General features: G+C 38.4%; 4 protein-coding genes across 4 annotated transcripts in view; all 4 read right to left on the bottom strand.

The window, feature by feature from the left end:
- The window catches only part of LOC122713356 (hydrocephalus-inducing protein-like), a 14,431-nt gene extending 5,075 nt beyond the window's left edge, over nt 1-9,356 (bottom strand). The window contains exons 1-24 of the mRNA XM_043933720.1: nt 9,299-9,356; nt 9,147-9,242; nt 8,616-9,061; nt 8,396-8,496; nt 7,975-8,095; nt 7,790-7,900; nt 7,364-7,606; nt 6,375-6,598; nt 6,154-6,274; nt 5,882-6,018; nt 5,521-5,769; nt 5,130-5,430; nt 4,736-4,996; nt 4,344-4,668; nt 3,982-4,269; nt 3,595-3,842; nt 3,091-3,375; nt 2,708-2,978; nt 2,284-2,509; nt 1,840-2,067; nt 1,273-1,577; nt 882-1,041; nt 597-789; nt 66-299 (exon numbers count right to left, since the gene is read on the bottom strand). Of these exons, the coding sequence (XP_043789655.1) occupies nt 66-299; nt 597-789; nt 882-1,041; nt 1,273-1,577; nt 1,840-2,067; nt 2,284-2,509; nt 2,708-2,978; nt 3,091-3,375; nt 3,595-3,842; nt 3,982-4,269; nt 4,344-4,668; nt 4,736-4,996; nt 5,130-5,430; nt 5,521-5,769; nt 5,882-6,018; nt 6,154-6,274; nt 6,375-6,598; nt 7,364-7,606; nt 7,790-7,900; nt 7,975-8,095; nt 8,396-8,496; nt 8,616-9,061; nt 9,147-9,242; nt 9,299-9,356 (5,232 nt within the window). The remainder of the gene's footprint in view (nt 1-65; nt 300-596; nt 790-881; nt 1,042-1,272; nt 1,578-1,839; nt 2,068-2,283; nt 2,510-2,707; nt 2,979-3,090; nt 3,376-3,594; nt 3,843-3,981; nt 4,270-4,343; nt 4,669-4,735; nt 4,997-5,129; nt 5,431-5,520; nt 5,770-5,881; nt 6,019-6,153; nt 6,275-6,374; nt 6,599-7,363; nt 7,607-7,789; nt 7,901-7,974; nt 8,096-8,395; nt 8,497-8,615; nt 9,062-9,146; nt 9,243-9,298) is intronic.
- A 326-nt stretch (nt 9,357-9,682) lies between these two features.
- On the bottom strand, nt 9,683-13,003 carry LOC122713434 (hydrocephalus-inducing protein-like). The gene is made up of 7 exons (XM_043933867.1): nt 12,822-13,003; nt 12,018-12,505; nt 11,681-11,851; nt 11,433-11,604; nt 10,838-11,269; nt 10,382-10,728; nt 9,683-9,834 (listed from the first exon to the last, which is right to left on the bottom strand). The coding sequence occupies exons 1-7, from the start codon at nt 13,001-13,003 to the stop codon at nt 9,683-9,685; spliced, it is 1,944 nt and encodes a 647-aa protein (XP_043789802.1).
- A 1,606-nt stretch (nt 13,004-14,609) lies between these two features.
- LOC122713407 (hydrocephalus-inducing protein homolog) lies at nt 14,610-21,526 on the bottom strand. The gene is made up of 16 exons (XM_043933825.1): nt 21,344-21,526; nt 19,978-20,216; nt 19,501-19,620; nt 19,348-19,431; nt 19,078-19,259; nt 18,416-18,654; nt 18,099-18,296; nt 17,881-18,022; nt 17,622-17,806; nt 17,216-17,425; nt 16,893-17,129; nt 16,209-16,367; nt 16,079-16,145; nt 15,660-15,839; nt 14,817-15,073; nt 14,610-14,753 (listed from the first exon to the last, which is right to left on the bottom strand). Exons 1-16 carry the CDS (start codon nt 21,524-21,526, stop codon nt 14,610-14,612), a joined length of 2,826 nt encoding a protein of 941 aa, XP_043789760.1.
- A 76-nt stretch (nt 21,527-21,602) lies between these two features.
- Nucleotides 21,603-25,149, bottom strand: LOC122713433 (hydrocephalus-inducing protein homolog). The gene is made up of 11 exons (XM_043933866.1): nt 24,958-25,149; nt 24,667-24,865; nt 24,415-24,553; nt 24,205-24,332; nt 23,941-24,142; nt 23,676-23,862; nt 22,876-23,099; nt 22,709-22,776; nt 22,308-22,483; nt 21,994-22,233; nt 21,603-21,734 (listed from the first exon to the last, which is right to left on the bottom strand). Exons 1-11 carry the CDS (start codon nt 25,147-25,149, stop codon nt 21,603-21,605), a joined length of 1,887 nt encoding a protein of 628 aa, XP_043789801.1.
- Between the last annotated feature and the right edge of the window lie 32 nt (nt 25,150-25,181).

The raw sequence follows: 25,181 nt of genomic DNA, 5'->3' as shown, positions 1-25,181 counted from the left end.
TTTTTTTTTTTTTTTTTTTTCTTTTTTTTTTACGAGTCTCATCATCGACCATATAATATACGTACTTTCAGCAAAACGCAATGATCTTTTATGTGAATTTTCTGAAATGTTGTCAAAGTTAAATAACAGCTACATTGATTCTCGCTGGTTAGATGACCTTGTTTCTGAGACACCGTTATGGTGTACGAATTTCTGAACATAATTTCTGGCGTGATGCCGAGCTCCCAAGAGTAATAGAACGCCACTTTGCAGGTATTCTTTATGTCGAATTTGACGGTGATCGGTATTTCGGGTATTATCTTCGCAGCAAAGTTAAAAAAAAAAAAAAAAGAAAACGATATTACTTTCTGTTCTTTTCATTTTTTCTTTTTTTTTTTTTTTTGAACGCTGTGTTCGAAATAAAAATTATTTTCAGACCAGTGTCCACCGGTGAAAAAAAATAACTGTCTCTATTAATTAATTATTTATAATTAATTTATAATAATAATAGAATTAATATTTCTTCACACACTTTGCTTTTGCTTTTATAGAAATAAGAGAATTAGATTTTACTCTCAAATCGATTCCCGATTAGAGATAATTTTCCTAATTTTCACCTTGCCAAAGTCGATAACGTTCTCCTTATTCTTAACAGCTGTCACGATTTCGTCGTTTAAGCAATAGGAAACCGAGAGTGATATATCGTAAACGGAGGCGATCACTAATATGGTAATCGGTTTTTTCATCAGCTTCACGGCGCACTGAATGTAAAATTTGAATTCACCGACCCGGGTTGGATAGTACTCGATCCTGTGAACGCGAGTAAAAAAAAAAACGAGTTTCAGTTCGTGCCATCCCGAAGTCGATTAAGGGGAGGGGGAGGGGAGGGGTAGGAGAATCACCAGAGATGCTGTTCGCACTTCGACACGAAGGTTCCTGTCATTGGGGTGATGCTGAGTTTTTGAAATTTACCCTCCGAGTAAAGGGATTCTTCCAACACTCTGAACGGTATGTGGAAATTCTCGTTGTTCAGAAATTTTATCGATTCTCTCACGTTGAATCCTGCAAATGCAGATTAATTTTCATTCGTAATATTTCTTCGCCGTCCTCGCCACACTTTTGCTCTTGCTTTTACAGAAATAAGAGAGAAACAGATAGAGTAGAGCGGAAAGATAAACAGTCGGTCCCTATCTGTCTCGAATGAAATGGAAGGAGGGGAATGGAAGTAAGAAGGGGAGGGGGAGGGAAGAAGGAAGAAGGCAGATTGATAAAGAAATGGTTCGAGAGTCGGACCCAAGATTGTCGGCTTCAGTTTCACGTGTGCCATCAAACAGTACACCAACGGTTCGGTCACGATGCCGACGACCAGGAAAAGGCATTCCAGATTGTATCTCTCGATGGAGAAGAGCCAGAACGATTCGAAGACTCCGATATCGCTTGCCAAAAACGTGAAAGACATGTCGGTACGTTTCCCGCGTTCAGCGATGCCCTCGGTCACCGTGCAGTGAAAATTCGATATCTCGATCCCGCTAAGAAGGGTTCGATTCTTCCACGAGAAATGGTAATCGTCCACGGTAGGATTGACCAAGTGGAATTTTCTAAAAAAATCGATTTTCATTCAAACATTTCGATTATGATTCTAATTTCTTTTTTTTTTCCTTTTTCCATCCGAACAATAAGAAAGTTATCGATGAATTTTACATTTATTTCGTACTTTATCGTATAGAATCTATAGGGGGAATTGATCATTGAATGGCTTTTCTAATCCTGTTATATTTTACTTAACGACGAGTCCAATTCGTCTCTGGTCGAGCGCGAATCGTGTAGTTCGCGCAACGAAGTTTTTCAAAGTACGCTTACCTCACGTGGGTTTCGCCGATGCCGATCACTTTAAATTCGATTACCCTGATGTTCCGCCATAGATCTGGATCGTCTATTTCGTATCCCACGGGACCGGGTAGGTGTGCGTCACGCCTCCCGCTCGATACATAGTCGCTCTCCTGCACGTCGAAGTGACAGTACGGTAACAAACTTCTCGCCATGACTGGTATCATCAAGATCGGCAGATGCGGATTCAGATTCTCTATCCTGTATTTTTACAATGTTTTTTTCGATATATATATATATATATATTCTTCGTATTTTTATTTTTAATTTTTTTCTTCTTCTTCTTTTCTTTCGCTCGCATCGATATGCGGTAAGTTTTATGAAAAAAAAAAAGAAAGAAATTACATAAAATAAAAATGATTTCTCTCTATTCTATATGCACGTATATTATGTTACACGCTTCCATCGAATCCGTACTTGCACGTAAGGTATGCCTTGTAATAAAATACATCCTTGGGGGAGAATTTTAATGTACATTCCTCGGATTTTCCGGGCGGTATCATCCCCATCTCAGGGTGGATTGCGAACGGCAAATCGTCGCCTTCCAGCCAACTGTCGGTGGTTCTTCCCGACAATCCGGCGGTGCTGCTGAACAGATCCGATGGCCTGGTCGTGCTCAACCCTTTCCCCATATCCACGCTGTCTGCAATTATGAATAATTTTACCATAGATTTATTTCCTTTGTTCTTTCCTCTTATTTTCGTATACGTCATATTCCCCTTACAGATGTATCCAAATACGACGAGACGAAAATTCGAAGGAGGGACGGATAGATAGTTTTTCTTGATAATTGAAAATACGAAAAACTCCCCTCCTCTGTTACTATTGTTACTATAATTACCAGTAATGAACGAGGTGCATTGTTGTGAAAAATATTTTGAGTCGTCCGCGCTCACGTCGTCCTCGTAATAGTTTCTTTGACTCATCGCGGACAATGTTCCCCTGAACGATTTCGAAACGTGACTCGAGGATTCCGATATTTTCTGCCTCGAATTCACGTTTGAACTCTCTCCAAGGTATCTCTTCGGGTATTGCTCGTCCATGTTTATCTTCCATATGTACATCGTGTTCACGACACCTGGATTCGTTATGGTGAACGTATACTCCCTGGTCTGCGAAAATGAAAAATTATTTCGTAATTATTCTCTCTCCTTTCTTTCCCGATCGATATATATATATATATTACGAAATAATAATTCTACTAAATGGACGATAATTAATAACCTGATACATCAAGGTATCTTTGAAAAATATTTCTTCGACGATGCACGAGTATTCCGAATACGCAACGTTGGCGTTTAACAGGAGTTGAAGAATTTTCGTCGTTCCAGGGACGATGTTGTGAATCGACTCCATGGTCGGTTCCACGATCTTCTTCAACAAATCGTCATTCATCGATGAATCGTGATATATCTTCCTCCATTGCACTTCCGTTTGCCTGTCGTCCCATGCAATTTCATCATCCGGATTCTCTACCAATATTTCGCATATCGAACACTCGATAGGAGTCTGGAGTAAAAATCATCAACTTGAAAGAAAGAATTAATTTTATCGTTTATTAATATATATATATTTAAAGAAAGAGAGAAAGAGAGAGAATTGCAATGCGAGATTACAACTTAATATCAAATTTTCGAGAAAAAGTAATAATATAGGATGGGTGAAATGTTTTGGGATTATTTCGTTCACGATTCAATGACAACAGGTTTCATTCGAGTAAAAACGTACGTTCTGGTGAATTTTGGGCTCCGTTGCCAAGAAAGTAACGACGATCTCTTTGAACGTGAGATACTTTACATGTCCAGTGGATGGCTCGAACACAACGTGGTTATGCAAACCCCATTGGAAACGGAACCATCGGTCCGTTGTTTTGTTGATGATCTTAAATGTTTTTTTATACATTTTACTAACGAAACAAAGCCCGTAGTCGAGAACATAGGTGAGATAGGGCAAGTACACCGACTGATTGTTCGACTCTGTGAAACGTACATATTTTATCTTTACTTAATTTTTATTGTAAAATTGTAGAGCTAATAAAATTAAATCGATTTGGAAGTAATAAATTTTCCAAATTTTAATCGGATCAGATTTTTTTTTTTTTTTTTTTTTCGTTACCTGACAACAAGGAGGCCTGCCTGGACGTTAATTTCCGCCTGTAATTTTCTCGATTGCCCATATTCGAGGTTCTAAGTTTATTGTCATCGAGGGGAAGACCTTCCAACACGATCGCCTCCACGTAACAATCCCCCTCCAGATTGATCGTTAGATTCTCGTAAGGATTATCGATCACGTGCAAACGAATTTTCCCGTAGAACTTTCCAATTCTTTCGGGCGCAAACGTTGTTTTAAAACGCGCCACGTCTTTGATCCCCAAGCGTATCACGGTGCATCGATTGTACGGCTCTGTAAAAAAATAAAATCGAAGATATATATATATATATCCTTGATCGAGATGAATAAATAAATGATTGAACAACCGTTGCAATACTCTTCCAAAATTTGCAACAAATGCTGCGTGTCCGGGCAAGGGAAGAAAGTGAACACGTTGTTCGGATCCTCCATTATTTCAACGATCACTTTCGCCTTGATGAATCCGACGTTCTCCAATGTGAAATATTTGCAAGTGCCTTCGTCGATCAACGTGCGTGGAAAGTTCAAGCAAGGTGTTTCCCGTATCGCATGGATCGGCTCCGTGATCGTCACTTCCGGCACGCAAGATTCCCCTATCAATTTCACTGTCAGCTCGTCCCCTTCCAGATGCGGGGGCAAAACAACTCTTGCGTGAAATTTCGCGCGAAACGTCTGCGTAAAAAATTCGTCCATTTTTATATACATATATTTATGATTGCTCGTATAAACTCGTGTTCACCTCTATGGTGCTCGGAGTGAAGGACACGGTGAACACTTTGTGGTTCATGGGAAGGATCTGTTCGTACATCGGCTCTATGACGAACACGTTGAACCTTGTCATATCGGGTAACAACGAGTCTTCTATGAGCTCGATACTTATGTTCACGGGGACTATGCCGTAATTGAACAATTTGAAACAAGCCATGTGAGTACTCTGCACGCTGATGTACTGGAAGTAGAGACACCTCTCTTGGCGGGCAAACACGGTGTGCGGGCCGATCTGTAAGGGAAACGAAGAGGAGAGATTCGAATCTGCGATCATCGATAGATTTACCCAACAAATTCCGTGTAATACGCGCATTTTCTCTGTAATACGCGTTATAATATACGTGTATTCGATGGCCGATACGCACATCGTTGGAACACTCGAAGTCTTGAATTCTTTCGACCACGTGGTTTTCGTGAAATATCGCGTCGAAGTTGTGAAAATCGATGCAAGGGATGGACGAGGTCACCGATAAAGTGATTATCTTCCCGTCTTTGTCTTCGGGTATGGTATCGGGAACGACGAGTACGATCTGCTCGTCTTGGGAGCCCACGAATTCCGGATAACAATTAATGGCGATACTGTCCATTTGACCAACGTCCACGTTACCCTCCAGCTTCGTTATCGTCATCGGTCCCAATATTATTTTTTCCGGTTCCAAGAGAGATCTATACATATATATGGTTCGATATCGATTATTAATCGATTTTTCGATCTTCTCGGTCGAATTTAAAAAAAGAAGAAAGAAAGAAGCGTACTTGTCATTTTTTACGCCTTTGATTGGTTTTTTTATCTTTCTCGTTAGCACCTCGGTTATAATCGGTTTTTTCTTCTCAACCTCTAATGGCCACAATTTCGTCATGTATACCACGGATGGGTGTTCCACCAATCGAAAGAAATAATGCAATGGAAATTTCCCCGTGTTCTCGATGTTAATGAACATCGTTTTCTCCGTGCATATGGACATTGTTCCAAAGTTCACCACAGGGAACGGGTGAATGCGAAATCTAAATAGTGATTCCAGGGAGGAAGGGAGGGGGAAATTGAATAAATCTCCACTTTTATCAACGCTCAACGAGGAGAAACAAGCGAAAATTCTCAACACGATATCCCTCGTACCTCGTGTAAAACGAAAGGAGGGAAACTTTTAAAGGGATCTCCGCGATTATAGTAAGTTTCTTCTGCATGTCGATCAAATTGCATATTAATATCGGAACTTCCTTAAGCACCAACTCCATCTTCGGATGTAATGTCAGCTGTAAAACGAAGAGAACGAAGGGTCTGGTTATTAAAATTCAATTTCAACGCGGGTCTCTTTTTTTATTTCATTTTATCTCTATCCAATAAGAGAAGAGAAGGGGGAAAAAGGAGAAAAGAAAGAAACCACAAACCTCTACGATTTTCTCCGTATGAGGCGGAATGGTTCCGCTGCACGGGTCGACTTGGATGTTCTTCTTGAAATTACGAGGCAGATTTAATTCGTTCAGCTTCTCTTTCTCTTGCAACGTTATTCTACACCCGAAAAAATACGCGATCCGCTTCGCTTTATTCGCCACGAGATATAGAGATGGAAAAGAGAGAAACGCGCACAGTATTATTATAATACTCTTACACGTATTTCACCTCATAGTTGCCACGATTTCTCATGGTGAACGTAGCTTTCGCGGGGAATTCCGCTTTTATACTTTTGAAATCGATAGGATTCGCGTCGTTGATGTCCACCATAACGTCGTAAGTCTCGCCCGATACTAGGATAATTTCCGTAAAAACGGCATCCGAATCTTCTTTGGCGAGAAACGCATTGAACTTTATCATTTTCTTGTCCACCATGCCGATCTGTAGGAAATTTCTCCAAGAAATTCTTTCAGGATTGACACGCTCAACCCTTTCGCTCTTCAGTCAAAAAAAAATCCTTTGCGCTCGAGAGACGACTCTCAGACGACTTTCACGCGGCAATTCTTTATTTATGCTAGATCTCGTTATCCCCGATTAATTCGTGAGGATTTCCTTGGCTATTATTTCTTTATTTCTTTATTAGGAAATAATTTAAAATGAAGACAAGAAATTTAAGATATTATTAATTTAAGATATTCATCTTAAATTCCTCCAAAATTATGGTCTTGACAATATCTCGAACGTTGGTTCAGATCGTGAAGCCTTAAAAAAAATTTCGAAAATAAAATTAGCGAATTCGAGCGAAGATGAAATTGATTTCATTTTTGATTTTGAATTGTTGGGAAACGAGATCGATCGTGTTCATTAAGCGTGACATTAGAGAAAACGAAAGCAGCAAGATTCTTCAACAATTCAGAATGGACTTGTGAAGAAATTTAATGATTTTACGTTATCCGTAAGGTGACTGCTCGTCGAGCGCGAAGGGTCGATCTTGATTCAAATTAAATAAACTATTCAAGGAAAACTAAATAAATATATCTAAATATATCTAAATATATACTAAATAATACATCGATACATACGAATGAGAATTATTTTTCTCTTAAAAGCAACGTTGTTACAAAGGCAAGACTCGGAGGCGAAAGACCGCTCAACGTTTACGCTTTTTACGAAAGGGTTGACAAGTTGGAAAGGGAGGGGCGTTACCGTGTTAGCGTTGTACTGGAATTCCACTTCTCGTCTGCTGTGGGCATCGATCATTCCCTCGTGAGGTGTGAACGATATTTGAGAATTGACGGATTCCTCGAATTCCAAGAACCAGAAGAACGACACCGGAGTATTGTTTATAATCGTCAACGTTCTGTATTCCGTTCGATAGAGCAGAGTGCGACCGAAGAACATATTTTTCCCGTCCAGTTCGATATCCAATTTGGTGCCCTCGTTTTGAAGCTGAATTTTCCCGAGAATGATTCCAACGCGGGGCGTGAAAAAATAAAATACCAAATTATATACCAAGCTTTGAATTTTCGAAATTTAAATTCGAGATTTGAATTTATATATTTATATATACACTCGAATTTCAAAAGGGTTTTAACATTGGATTTCCCACATTGGAAATTTCAAGATAATTACCACGAGGATTTCGACTTTCGGGTTGTTCGTGATGCACAGTAACAGCTTCGTTTTGATGATCCCGAGTTTGATCGCGACGGATGTCACGATCAATGTCGCGCAATTGCCTTGCTGCGTGAATTAATTCGATCAATTAAACGAAAGAGAGATGATTAAACGAGACATCGTCGAGTGGGTGAACGTACGTCGATATAAAGCATCTGTGGTTCGATGGAAAAGCAGTCGTTTTCGGAAAGGGAGAAGAAAACTTCCACGGGCACTTCGGAAATGTTGCAAAACTTGAGCCGAGCTTTTCGATAGTGCGGCCTGGGAATAGGTAAGGCGACACAAGTTTCAGCGGATTCGCACAAGTTGGAGCGGAACGTTCGATTCCAAATTCCCTTGGATGGAAATTGGAATCGGTTCGTTCCACCGACACCTTGTTCCGATTTATTTCGCCTCGCTCGAATTGCGAAACGGGGAGAATAATTATCCAGTTTTGGATAATATGTATATTTCGATAATATGTAATATAAACGTAAAAATATTTATTTCTTAGAAGAAAAAGTAATACGATTATCAAGAGATGATTAAAAAAGAAAAAAAGGAGGAAGGCGATAAACAAACTTTTGATCTTGATGGAAAAGCAGCTGGGATCCGAAGTCGTACAACCCCGTGTCGTGAAAGTATACGGAATTGTCTGTCACGTGCAATTTGGTGGCCATGGTCTGCAAAATATTCGCATGATCAGATTTAGAAATAGAACAATGGTGGAAAAAAAGCACGAAAGGAAGGAAAAATTGAAAAGTTGTTACTTTATACACGATTTGTATACTCGTTTAATTACTTTCGCGAAAATGGTATCAGGATTCATGTCGAGCCTCGGCACGTCCGCGATACCGACAACGTTTATATCGTAAGTGATGCAGTTCCCCTCGGCTATCGTCACGGCGTACGTTTCCTCGTAGCGGCCTATCTCTTCCGGTTGAAATCGGATCTTGAACCTCTGACTTTCGCCCGGCAGCAATATCCATCGTGGCTTCAACGGCTCTTCCACCATTGTTTCCGGTGCCAAGCACAAATTCGCGTCCCTGCTCTCGATCGTCAAAGATTGATTCTCCTTGCTCGTCGATTTTTGCCCTGTTGCCTCCATCTCCCTGTTCGACGGATTCTTCCTCCTTCTTCGATTTTTCTTAACGTTGCTCTCCTGCACGCTCAACTCGCTCGTGTTGTTCGACTCGAAGGTGCAGGAAACTTCCATGGTAGGCGTTAGGGAAACCAAATTGTAAACTACTGTATATAACAAATATACGATGAATTCACGATTATTGTTAATCATGGATATGTTATTAATGGATATTCTATATCGATATCCTACTGCTTGGAACTTTTTTCACTCGTTTCTCGATAGACGTCCATCTGATAATGGAATACATTTTCGGCCGAAGATCTGGCTCGGGCACCACCTCGACAGCTGTGTTAATCGATAGATTAATTTTACGCGAGTTTGAATTCGTCGATTCAACTTACGAATGGCGAGCTTTGCCGAGGTATTTTCGCCCATTTGAGAAACGACCATGTCGTACATCGTCTTCTCCCAAGGATCGTTGGATTTCACGTACCATATGTGGAAATTATTAAGTGGCACCTAGTTTAAGAATCTTTGTACGTATATTTAGGTTTGTGTATGTATATATATATATATATACATATATACTTTTGTGCGATAGTTGTTGCTGTTGTGCGCAAAAAAAAATTGCAATTCGTTATAAATTACCTCTCGGATCCCCGTATCGGAAGGACCCACTTCTCTGGATCTACCGCTTCGTGGCACTTTAGACTTGATTGTAGGAGATGCTTCCTAAACAGGGGATAATAAACCGTTGTCGATTAATCGATACAAAGGATACAAAATTAAGATATGGGTAAAAATATAACAACTATCGTCTTTTTTATAGGGTCCCAATTATGAAGGACATTTTCAATCAACGAAAGTTCGGAATAATATTTATCCATAGCCATCATGATTTCTTTAACTTCGGGCAAAATTATGGTTTCTTCTTTCCCTACGGGTATAAACATCGTGAGAGAGAATTCACATATTCACGTTATTCCGTTCAGATTCTATTAATCAATTACTTCGTCTCGAACTGTCTCTACTCCTCGTTACTTTACTCGTCTCTTGTTTGCTGGAGGTTATCTTCGAGGTTTTACTAACTTCCTTTACTGTCTTCGGCGTTTTCGTGCTCCGTTTCGACACCCGTTTGGATATCTTTATTTTCGGAACTTCCTGAAAATAGAACGAAAAAAAGAAAAAAATGGTCGTATATATATATATATCGTAAGTTTACGTAATAAATCGAGCGGATTTAAATCTTCTGTTCGAGAGAAGCAACGTTGAAAGTTTTCCAATTTCACAGAAATAATAAATTTCTAAAATTATCCCGTCGTCGATAATGTAATCGATTTTGAATCTATTCTCTTTCTTTTCCTTTCGAGGGATGAAGAAAATTAAGAACCTTCCTCTTTGTACGTTCTATCATTCGTTCCATAAATCGAGTTCGCCTACGAGCCGCTTCCTCCTTTTTACGGGGTAGAATGGTATCTATGTACATCTTCTTATCCTCGTTGGAAAGTTGATCGTATTCGGATGCCGACATCTCGTCGATTTCCCGTATCCTTTGCTTCGGATCGGGCTTTTCCTTCTCTGGAAAGAAGGTGAAATTACAACAAACGTTCGATCGTCGAGTAAGAATGAACTGATACCGATTTCTTTCGTGCGTTGCTCGACTTTGTTCTCGTAGCAATTCATCGAGTTAAGAAACGTGACGAATAGGAAGTATTCGATGTAACCGACGATCCGTAACACAGCGAGCAAAGCCTCAAACACGTTATTTTGGAAGAAATTGCTCTTCAAACTTTGCACGACGAAACCTCGCTTGAAATCCTCCGAAGACAATCTGCGAATCGTTTCATCTCGAATATTAATTAAATATTAATGATAATTCTACCAATTTCCCCCTCCCCCCCTCCCCCCTCCCCCTTCCCTTAAAAATCATAACGAAGAACCTTTGTTGAAGAACTTCGATTATTAATTCGGGATCAATGTCACGGAACGAGAAAGAAACGGTTTCCTCCTTTTTCCTCGGACTCTTCCCTTTCAGTTTGGGCGATTCACGAAGATCGAGTATTTTCTCGAGCAATAAAACACTTTGAATCTTGTACTCGTATCTCGTCAAAGGGTCGAGCAACTCCAATCTCTCGGTGGGCGGAATTTTAGAAAATTCCGTGATGGGATCGGGATCCGGGGGAAGCCGAATGATCGCCTCTTGCAACATCGACACTTCGTTCTTGGTAGATAACGGCGACGTGTTCCTTTTCGACGAACTTTTCGACGATTTCTCTTTCCGAGAATTCTTTTTTCTACTCGAAGTTTCTCTGGTCGACGCCTTTTTGCTCGACTCCGATTCGATGTCGGTGCTTTCCTGCTCCAAATATTGCCTAACAAATATATAGTATATATCCACGTATTTGAAGGAAAGAAAGGGAGAGGAAATAAGAATACTTGGCGCCTCTAGTTTATCTATAGTATCTTATATGTTTCGACGATTCACGATCGTTTTTTGAATTTCGAGATTAACAACGATTGGATCTGGAATCGTACTTCGATTTCTCAAAAGCCTCGATGTATTTTTGATAGACGTCGTCGATCATCTGTCGAAGCTGAATCGCGCACGTGCTCTTGTTGAACGCAATTATCTCGGTGATCGCTTTATCGATACCGAGAACAGGAATTCCCAAGACTTTGGCGCTTCTGCACGCAGTCTCTTGATACTCTATAAACGATAGAAAATTTTCGACAATATAAGGAATGTGTATAGTCAAAGTTAAGGAAAGTAGTTCATTAAATACCCGTAAAAGGTGCTCCATGGAAAATGATGCAGACTTTCTTCTCGGGAAATCTCTTTTCCAAATCTGAAATATCGATTTCCGATTTTTTCTCCACGCTCTCGAAAAGTTCCTTCACCGGATCTTTCATTTTCAACCGTAAATCTGGATTCTTATGGAGATTGTCGATGTAACCTCGAAACGGGGGAAATTCTCGTTGTTACCCAAAACTGAAACTTGCACTGGAGACTTATTTATAAACCCGGTTAACAGGAAAGATTTACGGGAATTGCAACGTTTCGTTACGGGGAGGAGAAAAGGAAGAGAAACGAAGAAGAAGAGGAATAATATAAAAATTTACAGAAGAGAAGACGTTGAATTTCCTCGGGATCTGTGGTGGGTAGGGGAACATCGTTCAGCATCGTTTCATCAAAAATTGAAAAGGTAGGGCAGTTCCTCCTCTCCGAATCCGTGGTGGACAAATCGCTGGCAATCTCATTCTTCTTTCGACGACGACTAGATCCACGAATACTCGTTTTCTTCCCGTACTGATTCATTCCTCTCCGTTTCTTTCTCTTCCTTGATAACTTGTACCCTTTCTTTTCGCTCTTCTTCATCGTGTCCTTCTCGACGCTCTCGAAGGTGAAAAATTCCTCGCCAAATCGATCCTCTTCGTCCATCTTGTCCGTAATTAACGACTGGGCCATTTCGTTCAATATCTCTTTGTAAAATTTTATCAATTGCCATGGTATCATCGGCTCGCCAAGCTTCTTCAGAGGCAACAGTATTTCCTTCATGTTGTAGTATTGCAACAGAGTTTTCTTTATGTCTTCCTCCAACTGAAAATTTCTGGATAATCCGTTGTTTAGTGATAAATAATTATACCAAGATGGAAGAAAAGGGGGAGAAAAATGTATTAGAGCCTGGTCGCTTCGTTTATTTTTCAAATTATAAGCAATTTGGTATTTGAAAACGCCTGTACGCAGGCAACCGTGGTAACCGAGTTTTCGGTCGGTCATGCAGTGAGAAAGAGTTTCAGTGCCGTATAGATGTACTCGTGTGCCCTGTGACTCAATTTTTTCTTTTTTTTGAAAATTTATTCGAGAATTTGTATGATAAATATGAATAAATATACGACGATGACCAGACTCTTACTCGTTCTTACTCGTCCAAATGATGCCAAAAGAACTCCACGGGATAATGGCACGTATTTTCAATCGTGAAATCGATTTCTTGGATTACCGTAAACGGAATAACGGGATTGAAATGTATATTGGACTTGATTATATTTAAACTCTTTTCGATTCCACGTCCGGTCAGCGAGATAACGGGCATTTCGAGGCTCATGTCCACGATTATGTTCAATTTCGTTTCTATGTAGCACTGTGGAACGACGAACTTTTTCGATGAAAAGGGAATTGCTTGCCAAAAAATTTGCATATCGTTTTTTTCTTTCTTTCTATTCCTACCGTCTTTCGAGGCTTGAAATACACGCGAACGATTTCAAAATGGCCCGGTGAACTGCGATTCGAGTCGTAGTCGACGTAAAATGGATAATATTCCTTCCGCTTCTTCCGAGGAGCGCCCACTAATCTTGTCTCCCATTTGCAATCGATTAATCCCCTGGAAAAATATTTAAGATCGGGGGGTTGAAGTGAGTTTGAGTTGAAAGGAAAATATGCAAAGATATCAAACGTAATTTAATTGAAATTAAATTGACAGTGTAAATGTTGGATCGTAGAATGTTCAAGAGAGCCACGTTGCGTGCGACTGTATTTGCACTTTCTTCCATCCGTTTCAATTCCACCCTGGTAAATAAGGTGGGCGGATTCAAAATACTTGGCTTGGCTCCTCGAATAGAAATTATTTTGATTGAAATTGAATTTTAAAGAAAGTATATAAGAATAAGACCGATGGTCTTTTTCTTCGAAAGAAAACAATGGCGTTCGACTCGTTGCATGAATTTATTCATATGGAATAACGTGTCTCTTTTGGATATATTCTGAGATAAAAAAAATTTCGTGCAAGAATGGAATTGCGTGTTTGCGTGTTTCAAAAGGCAAAAAAATTCTTAGCCACTTTCCTAATTCTACAATTCTGATGCAAAACATAGATGGAAAGCAATTTTCTCGAAAGCATTCCGGCGAAATTAAATTCATAAAGTGCTTTGTTGTTGAATGTTACGCGATATAATTTCTTGAGTTCTTATTATAATATATACAAAATGAATTTAAAAAAAAAAATAATAAAATATAAAATAAAATAAGAAACGGAGATAAAAATGNTGAATTCAAAAAAAAAAAAAAAAAGAAAACAATGATTACGCTAATGTACGAGAAAATAAAGAATAATCAGTCAGTTACGCCAATGGTTCTCACAAACGCCGAGAAACAAGACTTTTTTTACCAATGGAAAAAAGCTGCCCACGTTCTCATGAGCTACACACTGACAGCTGAGTCAGCAGTTTTTTCTCGCTTCTAGTATTCCTGTACGCATTTCCAGGAATTTATATAGGTCACTCGGCCGAACTTCATTCATTTCGATATTTTCACACACGAGGATCTACACACGAGGATGTAAATCCAAATATTCTGTATACAGATCTCAATCGGAACAAAGGCAGAATAGAATAGTTTGATCTGCTGTGATAATCAAATGTGACAAAGATCTCTTTTAATCTTAATTATTGTGAAATGTAATATGAAGATAAAAAGAAAGCATATTGATCGAAATTACAAGAAATACGTAGAACATTGATCGCAACGAATAAAATGCTCGTCCATTCGAGTACTGTGTAAATATGCTGATATAGCTTGATTGAAAATTCATTTATCTATTATACATCAGTGCGCAAGTTATTAGAACGATGGAAAAAAGGGAAAAGTTAAAAAAAATATACTTAATTCTTTAATAAATAAACTATCTAATAATCTCGAAAGTAAAGCGAATCTTATTACTCGTTTTTGATCAGGATATTAAGAACCAAACATTCTCCCACTACGACATCTTGGAAATCCAAAAATTTTGTATTGACAGTTACGAATGGATAAGTCACTATCCCTTTTATGGTCACAGGTATCGTGCATCCGTGTGACACCTAAAATTAATTTTTAACCCGTTTATTAACTCAGATCAAATTTGATCAGATGACCAGGCTTACTTCAATGTAAATCGTGTATTTCACGTTCGTGCTCTTCTCGGAGAATTTCTCTTGGGTTGGATACCAAGTCACTTGTAGAACGGCGTAATCTCCGACCGGCACGTTGGTGTTTTTCATTAAATGAACCACGATACCGTTTCTCGCGAGATAATCTTTCTTTCCTAACGGTTTCATTTTCATGTTCACGATCCATGGCCCGTAATTAATTATATTGACCGAATAATGAGCGATGCGTTCGATGATCACGTAATTCATATCTGGGAACAAGGTAAATCACTGATACTTATCTTATTAAGTATTAAAGGAAATCTCTATGAATAATTGATCGTTTTTGAAACGAGATACACACACACACACACACACATATATATATATACACACTCTCGGTCAAAATGGCGTGCGCTGAGTGAGTTATAACGCGACTTTTACTTCCGTATGCAGAATTAATTCCAATTCAATTTTTCTATATAAGCATGTGATAACAGCAATAAAAGATGTTTAATATCTTTTGCGATTGAATATCACGAAAAGAAAAAAGACGCAAAGTATCCGTATATTCATTGTACTTATTTTTAATTTTGTTTCCTCAACTTCGCAATGAATCTTTGTTTGTTTTTTTTTTTTTTTTTTTTAGATAGAAGTCTAGAAATATTTCTAAAAATTTATCGAAAAATCCCTGGCAATTGTCACTTTTTTTCTTTATTTTTTGTATAAGAGTGTACGTTTAAAATTTTCCAATCGAGATTGCACAATGTATCGGATCGAATAATGTAAATGTGCACAATTACGTTCGATAAAGTAAGAAAAAAAAAAAAAAAAAAGATTAAGAGAAGGAAAACGTACCGATAATATACTCGCATGAAAAAAGTTGGGGGATCGGCTCCTTCTTTTGAATCGTATGCTGCATCAAGATGTATGTATTTTCATCGATGAACTTCTTTGCGCACAATCTTTCCACAGCCATGTCGATGTCCATCGTTCGTGGAAACGTCTCCTCGTGCGAGATAACGCACCATTCCTCGGCTCGAATGAAACAGATGTAATATCAAATATAAAAGAGCGAAACGAGGAACGTTCTTTAAAAAAAAAAAAAAAAAAAAAAAAAAAAAAAAAAACACTCGAGAGTTGTTTGATTAATTCTCTCATTTTTTTATTCGAACGAAAACATTAACATTTAACCACGATAAATCTCAACGATTCTTATTATAAAGTTGAATTCATCCTTTTCCATGGATGATGATGATGAAATTATTTAAACTTACCGGCTAGTATGTCCATGTCTGTTTCGAATAAATCGTTTTTCTTCTGGACAACCTCTTTCTCCACTGTCTGTGCGACATTTAATTTGATTAATGTTTCTGCGAACGTTCGGAAAATTGTTAAATTTCTTACGTTATCCATTATGTAATCCTCCGTCAATGATTGTATTGCTGAATATTCCAATTCGATGGAATGGTGCTGGTGCAATTTTCCTTTGGGAATGCTCAGATAGACTTGGGGGAAAACTCCATAAGCGACTATTTTGATCATGATGGGCATTAAGTGAGCAATCTGAATGGAAACAGTAGAATATGGAACAGAAGAATATAAATATTCAGAATCGTAAAAATAATTGAATAAAAATTCTTTTTTTTTTCAGAAAAATATCCGCTCAGAAATTACAGGAAAATATCAAATTAATAATAAAGCTAAAGTTTTTAGCAACAAAATTTGGCAATATAATTGGAAAGGAGATGAAATTTTTCTCAGATTGTTTAAATTTTATCATGATATCGATCGAAATTTTCAACAATGATAATCTTGTATCATATCGTTACTCTTAAATTTTCTTATTTTCAGATAATATTATACATTTTTTCATCATTCCATTCAATTCCAATTGTAAAATTTATTTACACATTTTGTATACTTTTATGCATATATCCTTTCAAGATATAATATTTTATGGTAGAATATAGAAAAAAAATATAATATTTTACAAAAATAAATGTATACAATCTTTACAATCTTTACAATCTTTACGTATCGTCGTATCACAGAAATTGTTTAAAAATTAAATTGGAATTGTATATTTACCTCCAATTGGAAATGATGATCGATACGACCAAGCGTTATCGCTATATGATCCACTTGAAATTGCACGCACGATTCAGGATTCACACAGCCGCTCACCGGCTCGATCTTTAATGGATGTAAATTGAAACGATTGAACTCCTCGTCGAAGGTCTTTACAGCATCTTTTATCTCGAAATCGAACGTTATCGTGCAGATATTTTTTAATGTGACATTTTTACGTTGGCGTTGCAGAAACAACTAGATATATTAAAAAAATATATTCCGTTCAAACGTGTTTAATAAATATTTTACATTTTACATTTTCGAATATTAAGCATGGATACTTGTTGGCCAAAATCGATAACATCGTTGTCGATATCGTATCGAACGTTGTCCGCCCGGGCGAATAGATGAACATTCTCGGTTGGCCCCCGTAAAATCTGGCAGACAGCGGTAGCTTTTATTTGAAGCCATTCGAAGCCATGAAATCCTATGTGAACTCGTTGCACGGAATACGGAAGCACTGTTCCCTCGTTTGGAATAATCTGCAAAACCTGAAAGTATATTTTTACGGATGGATTACGCGTGGATGGCGATAAAATCGAATCGAATTATATTTCTTTGTAGAAATAATAAATATATTCGAATTTTGGCTTTGAAAGAAAATCTTTTAAAGCTCGAACGGAGGGAAGGAAGGATTATATATATATATATATATCTCTTTAACATCTCCATCTCATTTTTATTAACCTCATTGATATAATCGATTCGTGGAGGATAGTCATTCATGTTTTGTAACACGATCAGATCGTCGTCCTTCTCGAAATATTGTCCAACGACTTCCAATAGAAATTTTCTAATTTCTTGTTTGGATGCCGGATAATTATTTTTCTCGACGTTCCCATCTATCGTTTCTTGTTTCTCTGAAACGGGCGCTGTAAAAGAAAAGTGACAATTTTTCGCGATTAACAGGAGGAAGTGTCGTAAGAGAAGTGTCGATCGTTCGTACAATTTACGGGTGGCGCTATCGCGTGTCCGTTTCCACTTCCGTTTTGCCTGTCGCTTGTGCAAGGATCTTCGCATGTCTCGGTTGCCACGAAAACGTCCTTCTTCAACTCTAATTGTTCCTGCGACGGGCACCCAGGGCATCCCTTCGAACAATTTAGATGGCACGTTGACGAGCACAGTTTCTTAACAAGTGGAAAATTAAACGATAATCGAACTCACCAGTTTGACGGGCGTATCGCGTTTTATATCGATGGAACTTTCGAGCCACAGGAATTTATACACAACCGATACGGGCCCGTTATTGGTTAACGTCAATATCTTCTCGGCGCTGCAGCCCAACTCGCAGTTAATTATAAAATCGTTCGGCTCTATGAGAAGGTTTGGATAATTCACGTAACCCTTGCATATTATTTTATCCTGAAAGATGGATATTTTTCCTCGAATCGTTAATGGTTCTCCGATTCGAAATTGGATTTGGCGATCGACATCGATGGAAAACTCGATCGTTACAACTTTGTGAAAAATGTAAAATTTACACGATTAGGATGTTCCCGATACTCGAACAGAAGAACCTCCTCGTAGATTTTCGAATAAAAATTCTTGTTTTTTGTGTCGAAGGAGAAGAAAACGGTAATTTTCGTGGAAATTTTATCGACCAGAACAAGTTTCATCGTTTGAACCCGTTTTTTCTTAGGTGTTATCAAATAAAACGGCTCTTTCGTCGAAAGATTCACGTTCAGATCCAGATTCGATTGATTGGTCACGAGTAATTCATCTGGAACAGAAGAATAATCAAACAACGTTCGGAAGAATTCTAATCCCACAACGAGGTGACAATTAACGAATTCGCATTCAAAATATACTCGTTTTATCAATTCCACCTGTCCACTTGTCTTGAAAACGAATTAATTATTTTGCTTTCGATATTTCATATTAATTCGTTGACAGTCATGATTGACCACTCTCGCAAAATATCAATGCTGCTCTTCGACAATAATTGACAACGAGCATAATTTAACATCATATTGCATTCTTTGCAATGTCAGAGGATTCACCATCATTGATCAGTTTAAAAATCGATTTAAGTGCGCTTCCAAAAATGAATTTAAATTTAAATAATCGCGCGAATCGATAATAATTAATTTACGAATTCGATTGTCAACCCTTCCCCCCCGTATTATTTCATTCAACTAAAAACCTGTTTGCTGCAACTTATCTTCAGTGGGGCATTTGTCCACGCGAAATTCTAGCATCTTTTTATTGAACACAATATATGGTTCCGTCAATGTAATTGTGAAAGACGACGTGTCGATCAATTCCCTTTTCCCTACGTCTTGTAACTGGCCGAAGACGTACCACTTTTCCACCACAAGCTCGTTCCTAATAGGGCAAGCAATACATTATTGAGACTCGAACAGAGAGAAAATTCTTGTTGCACGCGAATAATTATTTCAACAAATACACTCACACCTCCCAGAATAATCGGCAATTGACCTCTCTCGTTTCTCCGGCGGGTATATGAACGATTTGAGGCTCCACTTTGAACTTGCTGCTACAGTTTCAAAGGAATTTATTCAACGTTAGTATAACGCTGTGAACGTGAGAAACGGTTCTTTCTTACTTTTTCGTAGACATCAATTGGCCACGTCGGAAATGTATATCTGGTTCATTTATAAATATCATTTGATACGCCACGGTTCCCCGATTCATCAGCGTTATCGTGCGATTTATATGTTGATGACTGTACCAATAACAATTATTTGAATATAATGTAATTAATATAAGAAGCTCGAGCCTCTTCACGTTCTAAACTCGCGTGTGTTTCGAAATTGCATTTTGAGTTAAATGGTGAAGAGTCGCGCGATGTGAAGAGCCGATCAGTGGAATTAATCTCAGTTTAATTTTAATTTAAATAATGGCGTAAAAGCCGAGTTAATACAAAGCGATTCTTTTCTTAAATATTAATTTTCAAACACGAATTACGCCATTGTCTATTCTCGAGGATGCCTCACGATTCCTTATTATTAATTTAAAGATTGTGAGAAGATTTGAGAATACGATGAAATTCGTTCAACGAATGTTAATGGACGATCGAAACCTGAAAAGTAGGCCCCAGTCGAAGATAGGGAAGATCTGCGGGGTGAAAATCACGCTGCATCCGTATCCTATCACTTTTACGTCCACGTGAATGGTTCTGCTGTCGATCACGGACAACATGATCTTGTCTTTGTACACACCAGCGTTCACTAGGAACACCTTGATGGTAATGGTTTTCGACTCGTGAGGCAACAGATCACCAAACTCTGGATCCATGGTCCACGATGAATTGTTCTGTTTCTTTAAGAAGAAGAAGAAGAAGAAAAGTCAACGATACTCCTCGAATTATATTAATGAATAACCCTTTGCGCTCCAGGCCGAATCCAACACGATTTTCACGTTCGATGAATTTCTTAGCTAGCTTAAAATGATTTCACACACGAATTAACGTATAAAACTTTTTAAATATTTTATATATCTTTACGTATAAAGAAAGAAAATTTGGTGGATATTAAAGTCTGTTGTTTTGCGATATTTTAATAATAAAGTGATTATGCTTGGTTTGTCAGGGCAAGTATCGCGATAAAATGTCTTTCATCTTTTTTATTTCATTGAGAGCAAACGTTACAATAATTCAGTTCAATAAGTCAATTTCTTAACAGAAATTTCTTAATAGAAATAATTTCGTTATTCAATAACGAAAAATCAAACTCATCTTCGCACAAAACTCAAAAACTTTGAAAATAATATTTCTATTCCCACGACTATCAAATTCGGATTAAATGTAACGAAAATATAGTTCGATCCGCGATTACAGTTTAATTTGATATAAAAAAAAATCTATTTTTATATTTGAATTAAATTTATTTTTTAAAAAATTAGATATAAATAAGTTTGAATAACATTTAATTTCTATATTATTATAAATCTATATTTATAATTTTAATGTTGCAAAAAAAATTATATAAATATAGCTCTCTTATTTTCGAGATTATTTAAAATTTTTAAAAAAATTTTAATCGATCCTGATAAAAAAGATAAAAAATTATAATCCTATTTTCTATTATTTTATAAATTTTCATTCGCATTACTTTTTATGATAAATAAAAAAAATTATTATTTCAAAATTATTAGCTAAAAATTTTTTCTAAACCTTTAAAAATACTATAATTTTAAGTTTCAAAGAAAAGAAATATTTAATATATTAATTTGATGTTGAAAAAATCCATTCTCGTAGATAATATATTATTCTACGCTTTATAAAATTATATACGTGGATAGCTTAGAAATCTATTTTCACGAAGCGATATTTCAAAACAATCGAACGTAAATAAATATTGTCGCCGCATCGAACCGAGTCGAGTGGCTGAGAGTCACCCATTGGAGCGCAAAGGGATAATCAAGTCGGACGATGAAAAGAAATATACCTCTCTAGCGAATTGAGTGGGGATAGGTGAATCGTTGATCAGCTCGAAATTCATCTTCTTCTCCTCGAGAACTTTCACCCTGCCAAAGTCCAGGATGCTTGGATCCGTCGAGACAACAGCCCCCTGACCGGTGCACGTTATCCTCACGTACGATAATGGAAACGTGCTTCCCATTGCGTACATACTGATCAAACAATATACACTTGTATCGGTGTAACTAATTTGAAAATAATCGAATCTGATCGTTTTTCTTTTCTTTTTACCTTAACGTGAGCGTATAAGTGCCTAAATCCTTCATCATAATAGTGACATCGATTGTACACGATTTGTAAGATTTCACGTATCCTTGATACTTGGAGAACGAGCATATCATCGTTTCGTCTTCCGTGACCTGAATCGGGAAAAAGAAAATCCAATTTTTGTACCCTATCTTTATAAAGCGAGACCGCAATATCACCAAGATTTCCTATATAACCGTACCGACTCAGTTGAATTTTATTATTTCATGAACGATACGAAAGAGTCTTAAGAAGAGTGTTTTTTCTTTTATTCCATCAATTATGGGGAACTTCGATTTTTTACGCGGCCTCGAACAACGGGGATCGAAGACAATTCAAATCTATATATATGTATATATATAAAATAGTTACTTGTTGCGGTATGAAATAAAAGTATCCGTCTATGTCCGAATTGTTGGTCACGTCGATGGTTCTCGAATACGGATAATTGAGGAAGCAGAATCGGACCGTGATGTCCTGGGGAACGATCGTCAATGGGGACACTTTGCCTTTGAATGTGATGGGTAACAGGACGGGGTGCGAGCCGGAGTCCCACATGTCGACTTGAATCATCGTGTGACCGATGCGCGCGATATTGGCCGTGTAAATCACCTATGGTGTAGTTTTCGAACAGCAAGCCGTGATTCGAAAAACTGTGAAAGGAAAAGGAAGAGATTCGTAGATACCTTGATTCTCATGGAATCGTTGGAAGCTACAACCCCTTCCTCGGGCGAGATCTCGAATTCTTGGGGATTGCTCGGGAAGGACGGTTTCGTTTGACTTCTCGCGAACTCTTCGTGAGTCAATGCCACTTCATCCCCGTCGTTCAGCACGGTTAAGGTGAAGGCAACTGGTATCAGGGCTAGATTATGCAAATATACGTCTTGCCTCGTACTGAAACCTGGGATGAGGATCGTTCGATTATTTTCTTTTTTTTTTTTTTTTTTTAACTTTTATTAAATGATTAAATGAAATGTGATCGCGTGAATAATATTCAAGAGCTTTGTATTCGATCGTCCTTCGAGAAGATTTTCGACGAAATCTTCTTCCAAATGCACGACCCTAATTCAAAGATGACGTCACGTACCGAGGGCCGTCGTCCCGAAATCGAGGCTCTCCTTGTCGAAGTGCAGAGTCGGGCATATGATGCAACCCCTGTAACACGCAAAGAGGCGACGCATCGTGAGAAGAGGTGTCTCGTGTCGTGTCGACCGGTAGATCATTCCTCCCCTCCATCGATCCCGTGCAACGTACTTGATATGCAAGCTGAGCACCTCGAGGGTCTCTTTCACCACGAAATCGACCCTCTCCACGAATTCACCCTTATAATGGGAGGAAAACGACAAATTGAAGGATTTGAGCTCGTCCGGTTTCAGTTTGAGGCTGGGGGGTGTCACGTTGATCGTGCCACCGAAATCGGTTGGCTTTTCCTTGTAAATCAGCGTCCCGCAAATGTGCCCTCTGTTCCCCGCTATTATCTGGAACAATGGGGGAGGGTTAATAAACAATATCCTTGATTTGATTCGCGGTTTTTGGGGTGAGATTAATTTTGACGAAAGAATGGAAGAATTTCGCTACGAAATCTGTATGGGATGGATTCGTACCTCGTAATTGTGCACGGAACACATGTAGATGTTGCTCAAATCGATGGTGAGAACGTTCAACTGTAAAATCGGCCCTTTCCCTGTTCCATAAAGACTGTTGGCGAAAGAATATTATTTGAAAAGGGGAGGGGGGGGGGAAGGAGGAATCTTATATATATAATTTTTCTTACGTCACTGGTATCCTTTCTTCGCGACCAGTTACCTCTAGATAAGCGGTGCTCGTTATTTCACCTAGCTCCACCGCGCGAAAATAGACTGTCACCTCGATGGACGATTGCGGCCAAATTTCTGCCTCCTAAGGAGGGGGGAAAAAAAACTCTTTCCAATCGTAAATCCATTCGAATTGAACGATAAAAGGAGGATTTTGGATAATAATAATAATAATTGGATAATAATAATAATTTGGATTTTGGAGAATGAATTCGATTCTTGAAATCGAAATATACTCACTATGGGTGAGAGAAAGAAATACATGTTTTTATACTCGAACGTTTCTTTCACCAACGACTCGAGCTGATCCGTGTAGATACGTTGATAAATCAGTTTGTGGATATTAGGTGTACACACGTTGTAATAATCGAGGTTGACGCAACGGGGCAGCTCGTTCTCGTAAATCAGTTGGCTCAATTTCTTGTAACTGCGATTGTAAAAAATTGGCTATATTTTGTTACTCGTCCCTCGAACAACCAAGAATTGTACATATCGTCTCGCTCACTGTTCTTTTCGCTCGTTGTCCGCCTCGATGCTCTCGAAAAGCATCCACTTATACTTGACCGTGTAATTGCTTCTATTGTGGATCAACAGGGTCTTGCTCCTCGACAGGCCCAAGAATGTCTCCTCCAATCTGACTGTGCCTCTGTCGATTCGAATTTGACAATTTTCGGCCGAACTCTGCAGATCGATACACAACTTTTCACCTGGAACAGATATCGAACGCAACGATATCGATTCTCGATCGCCTTCGCCTATTGATATATACCGGTGTCGTATTCGAGGAACAAGTTCGCCTCGAAATCTCCAGCCTTGTTGGACAGAAAGTGTACGATAAACTGAAGCGATTCCTCCTCCTCTATTCTTCCCTTCGAAGGCTCGATCCAGAAGCAAGGGCTGCAATTTTATGCGATCGTTAAAGTCGTTGTTGATATTGTTTTTTTTTTTTTTTTTTTTTTTTAAACTAAACGAAACTCACTTGTCGGTATAAAGGGTGAAAGCAGCTGCTATATCCCCCACATTGCGCACAAATATCGTTTTGAAAGAGGGGATCTTGGCCGCTGTAGCCGGTATCTCGATACGATCGGGAAAATCCAAGATCCCTCTCGGACTGATCGCTAAATCGTTAATTAAATCTCTTTTGATCTTTCTTTCTTTCATTCTTTTCTTCTAATATCTATTCAAAATTTTCAATCGATCTCGTTATTAAGAAGATATAAACATATCTCACCTATGACAGGTATGATCACGTCTCCAATATCTGTCGCGAATTTTAACTGATATTGATAATCTTCCTTTCTCTCGGGCATGAATTTCACTCTGTAAGTAACGGAGAGACCAGGCGCGAGCATCGTCGAGAAATTGGCACCACAAAATTCCACGGCGAAGAAAGGATTAGTCTCGTAGATGTTTTTCACGTATCTCGATACCTTTTTTTTTTTTTTTTTTTTTTATGTAACTTTATAATTTTATTCACGAGAAAAGTGGATCGTGTTTGTAAAAAACGTTCGAATCGAATTACCGGCGTCACGTTTCGAATCGTCACCATCACGCTCAAGTACATGCCAGGGGTGAATTGTTGAAATACGACGATGTTGGGGCTGATGTGGAAGTAGCAATGCTCGCCGTTCATGCAGAATGGTAATCTGAGCTTGTGCCTCCATTTCATAACGTATTGCGTCCTCTCCTCGGTCGTCATTAACATTTGCTTCATGTATTCCGATGGACGGCCAACGATCTACGATG

This window comes from Apis laboriosa, unplaced genomic scaffold (genome assembly GCF_014066325.1).
Source record: "Apis laboriosa isolate Shangri-la unplaced genomic scaffold, ASM1406632v1 scaffold23_cov150, whole genome shotgun sequence".
NCBI classification, from domain to species: Eukaryota; Metazoa; Arthropoda; class Insecta; order Hymenoptera; family Apidae; genus Apis; species Apis laboriosa.
The sequence above is the reverse complement of the archived record's forward strand: the minus strand, read 5'-3'. Positions and strand labels throughout refer to the sequence as shown.

Coding starts and splice junctions, on each gene's coding strand:
- LOC122713434 (XM_043933867.1), bottom strand. CDS start 13,003: ATGAGCCTCGAAATGCCCGTTATCTCGCTGACCGGACGTGGAATCGAA. Junction 12,506..12,821: donor TTTTGGCATCATTTGGACGA/GTAAGAACGAGT, acceptor CGGATTATCCAG/AAATTTTCAGTTGGAGGAAG. Junction 9,835..10,381: donor TCCAACGAGGATAAGAAGAT/GTACATAGATAC, acceptor TTATACCCGTAG/GGAAAGAAGAAACCATAATT.
- LOC122713407 (XM_043933825.1), bottom strand. CDS start 21,526: ATGTACGCAATGGGAAGCACGTTTCCATTATCGTACGTGAGGATAACG. Junction 16,368..16,892: donor ATCATCATTTCCAATTGGAG/GTAAATATACAA, acceptor GTTTCCATTCAG/ATTGCTCACTTAATGCCCAT. Junction 15,840..16,078: donor AGACATGGACATACTAGCCG/GTAAGTTTAAAT, acceptor GTTTCATTCGAG/CCGAGGAATGGTGCGTTATC.
- LOC122713433 (XM_043933866.1), bottom strand. CDS start 25,149: ATGAAGCAAATGTTAATGACGACCGAGGAGAGGACGCAATACGTTATG. Junction 24,554..24,666: donor CGTGATCATACCTGTCATAG/GTGAGATATGTT, acceptor TTAACGATTTAG/CGATCAGTCCGAGAGGGATC. Junction 23,100..23,675: donor ATTTCTTTCTCTCACCCATA/GTGAGTATATTT, acceptor CCATTGTTCCAG/ATAATAGCGGGGAACAGAGG.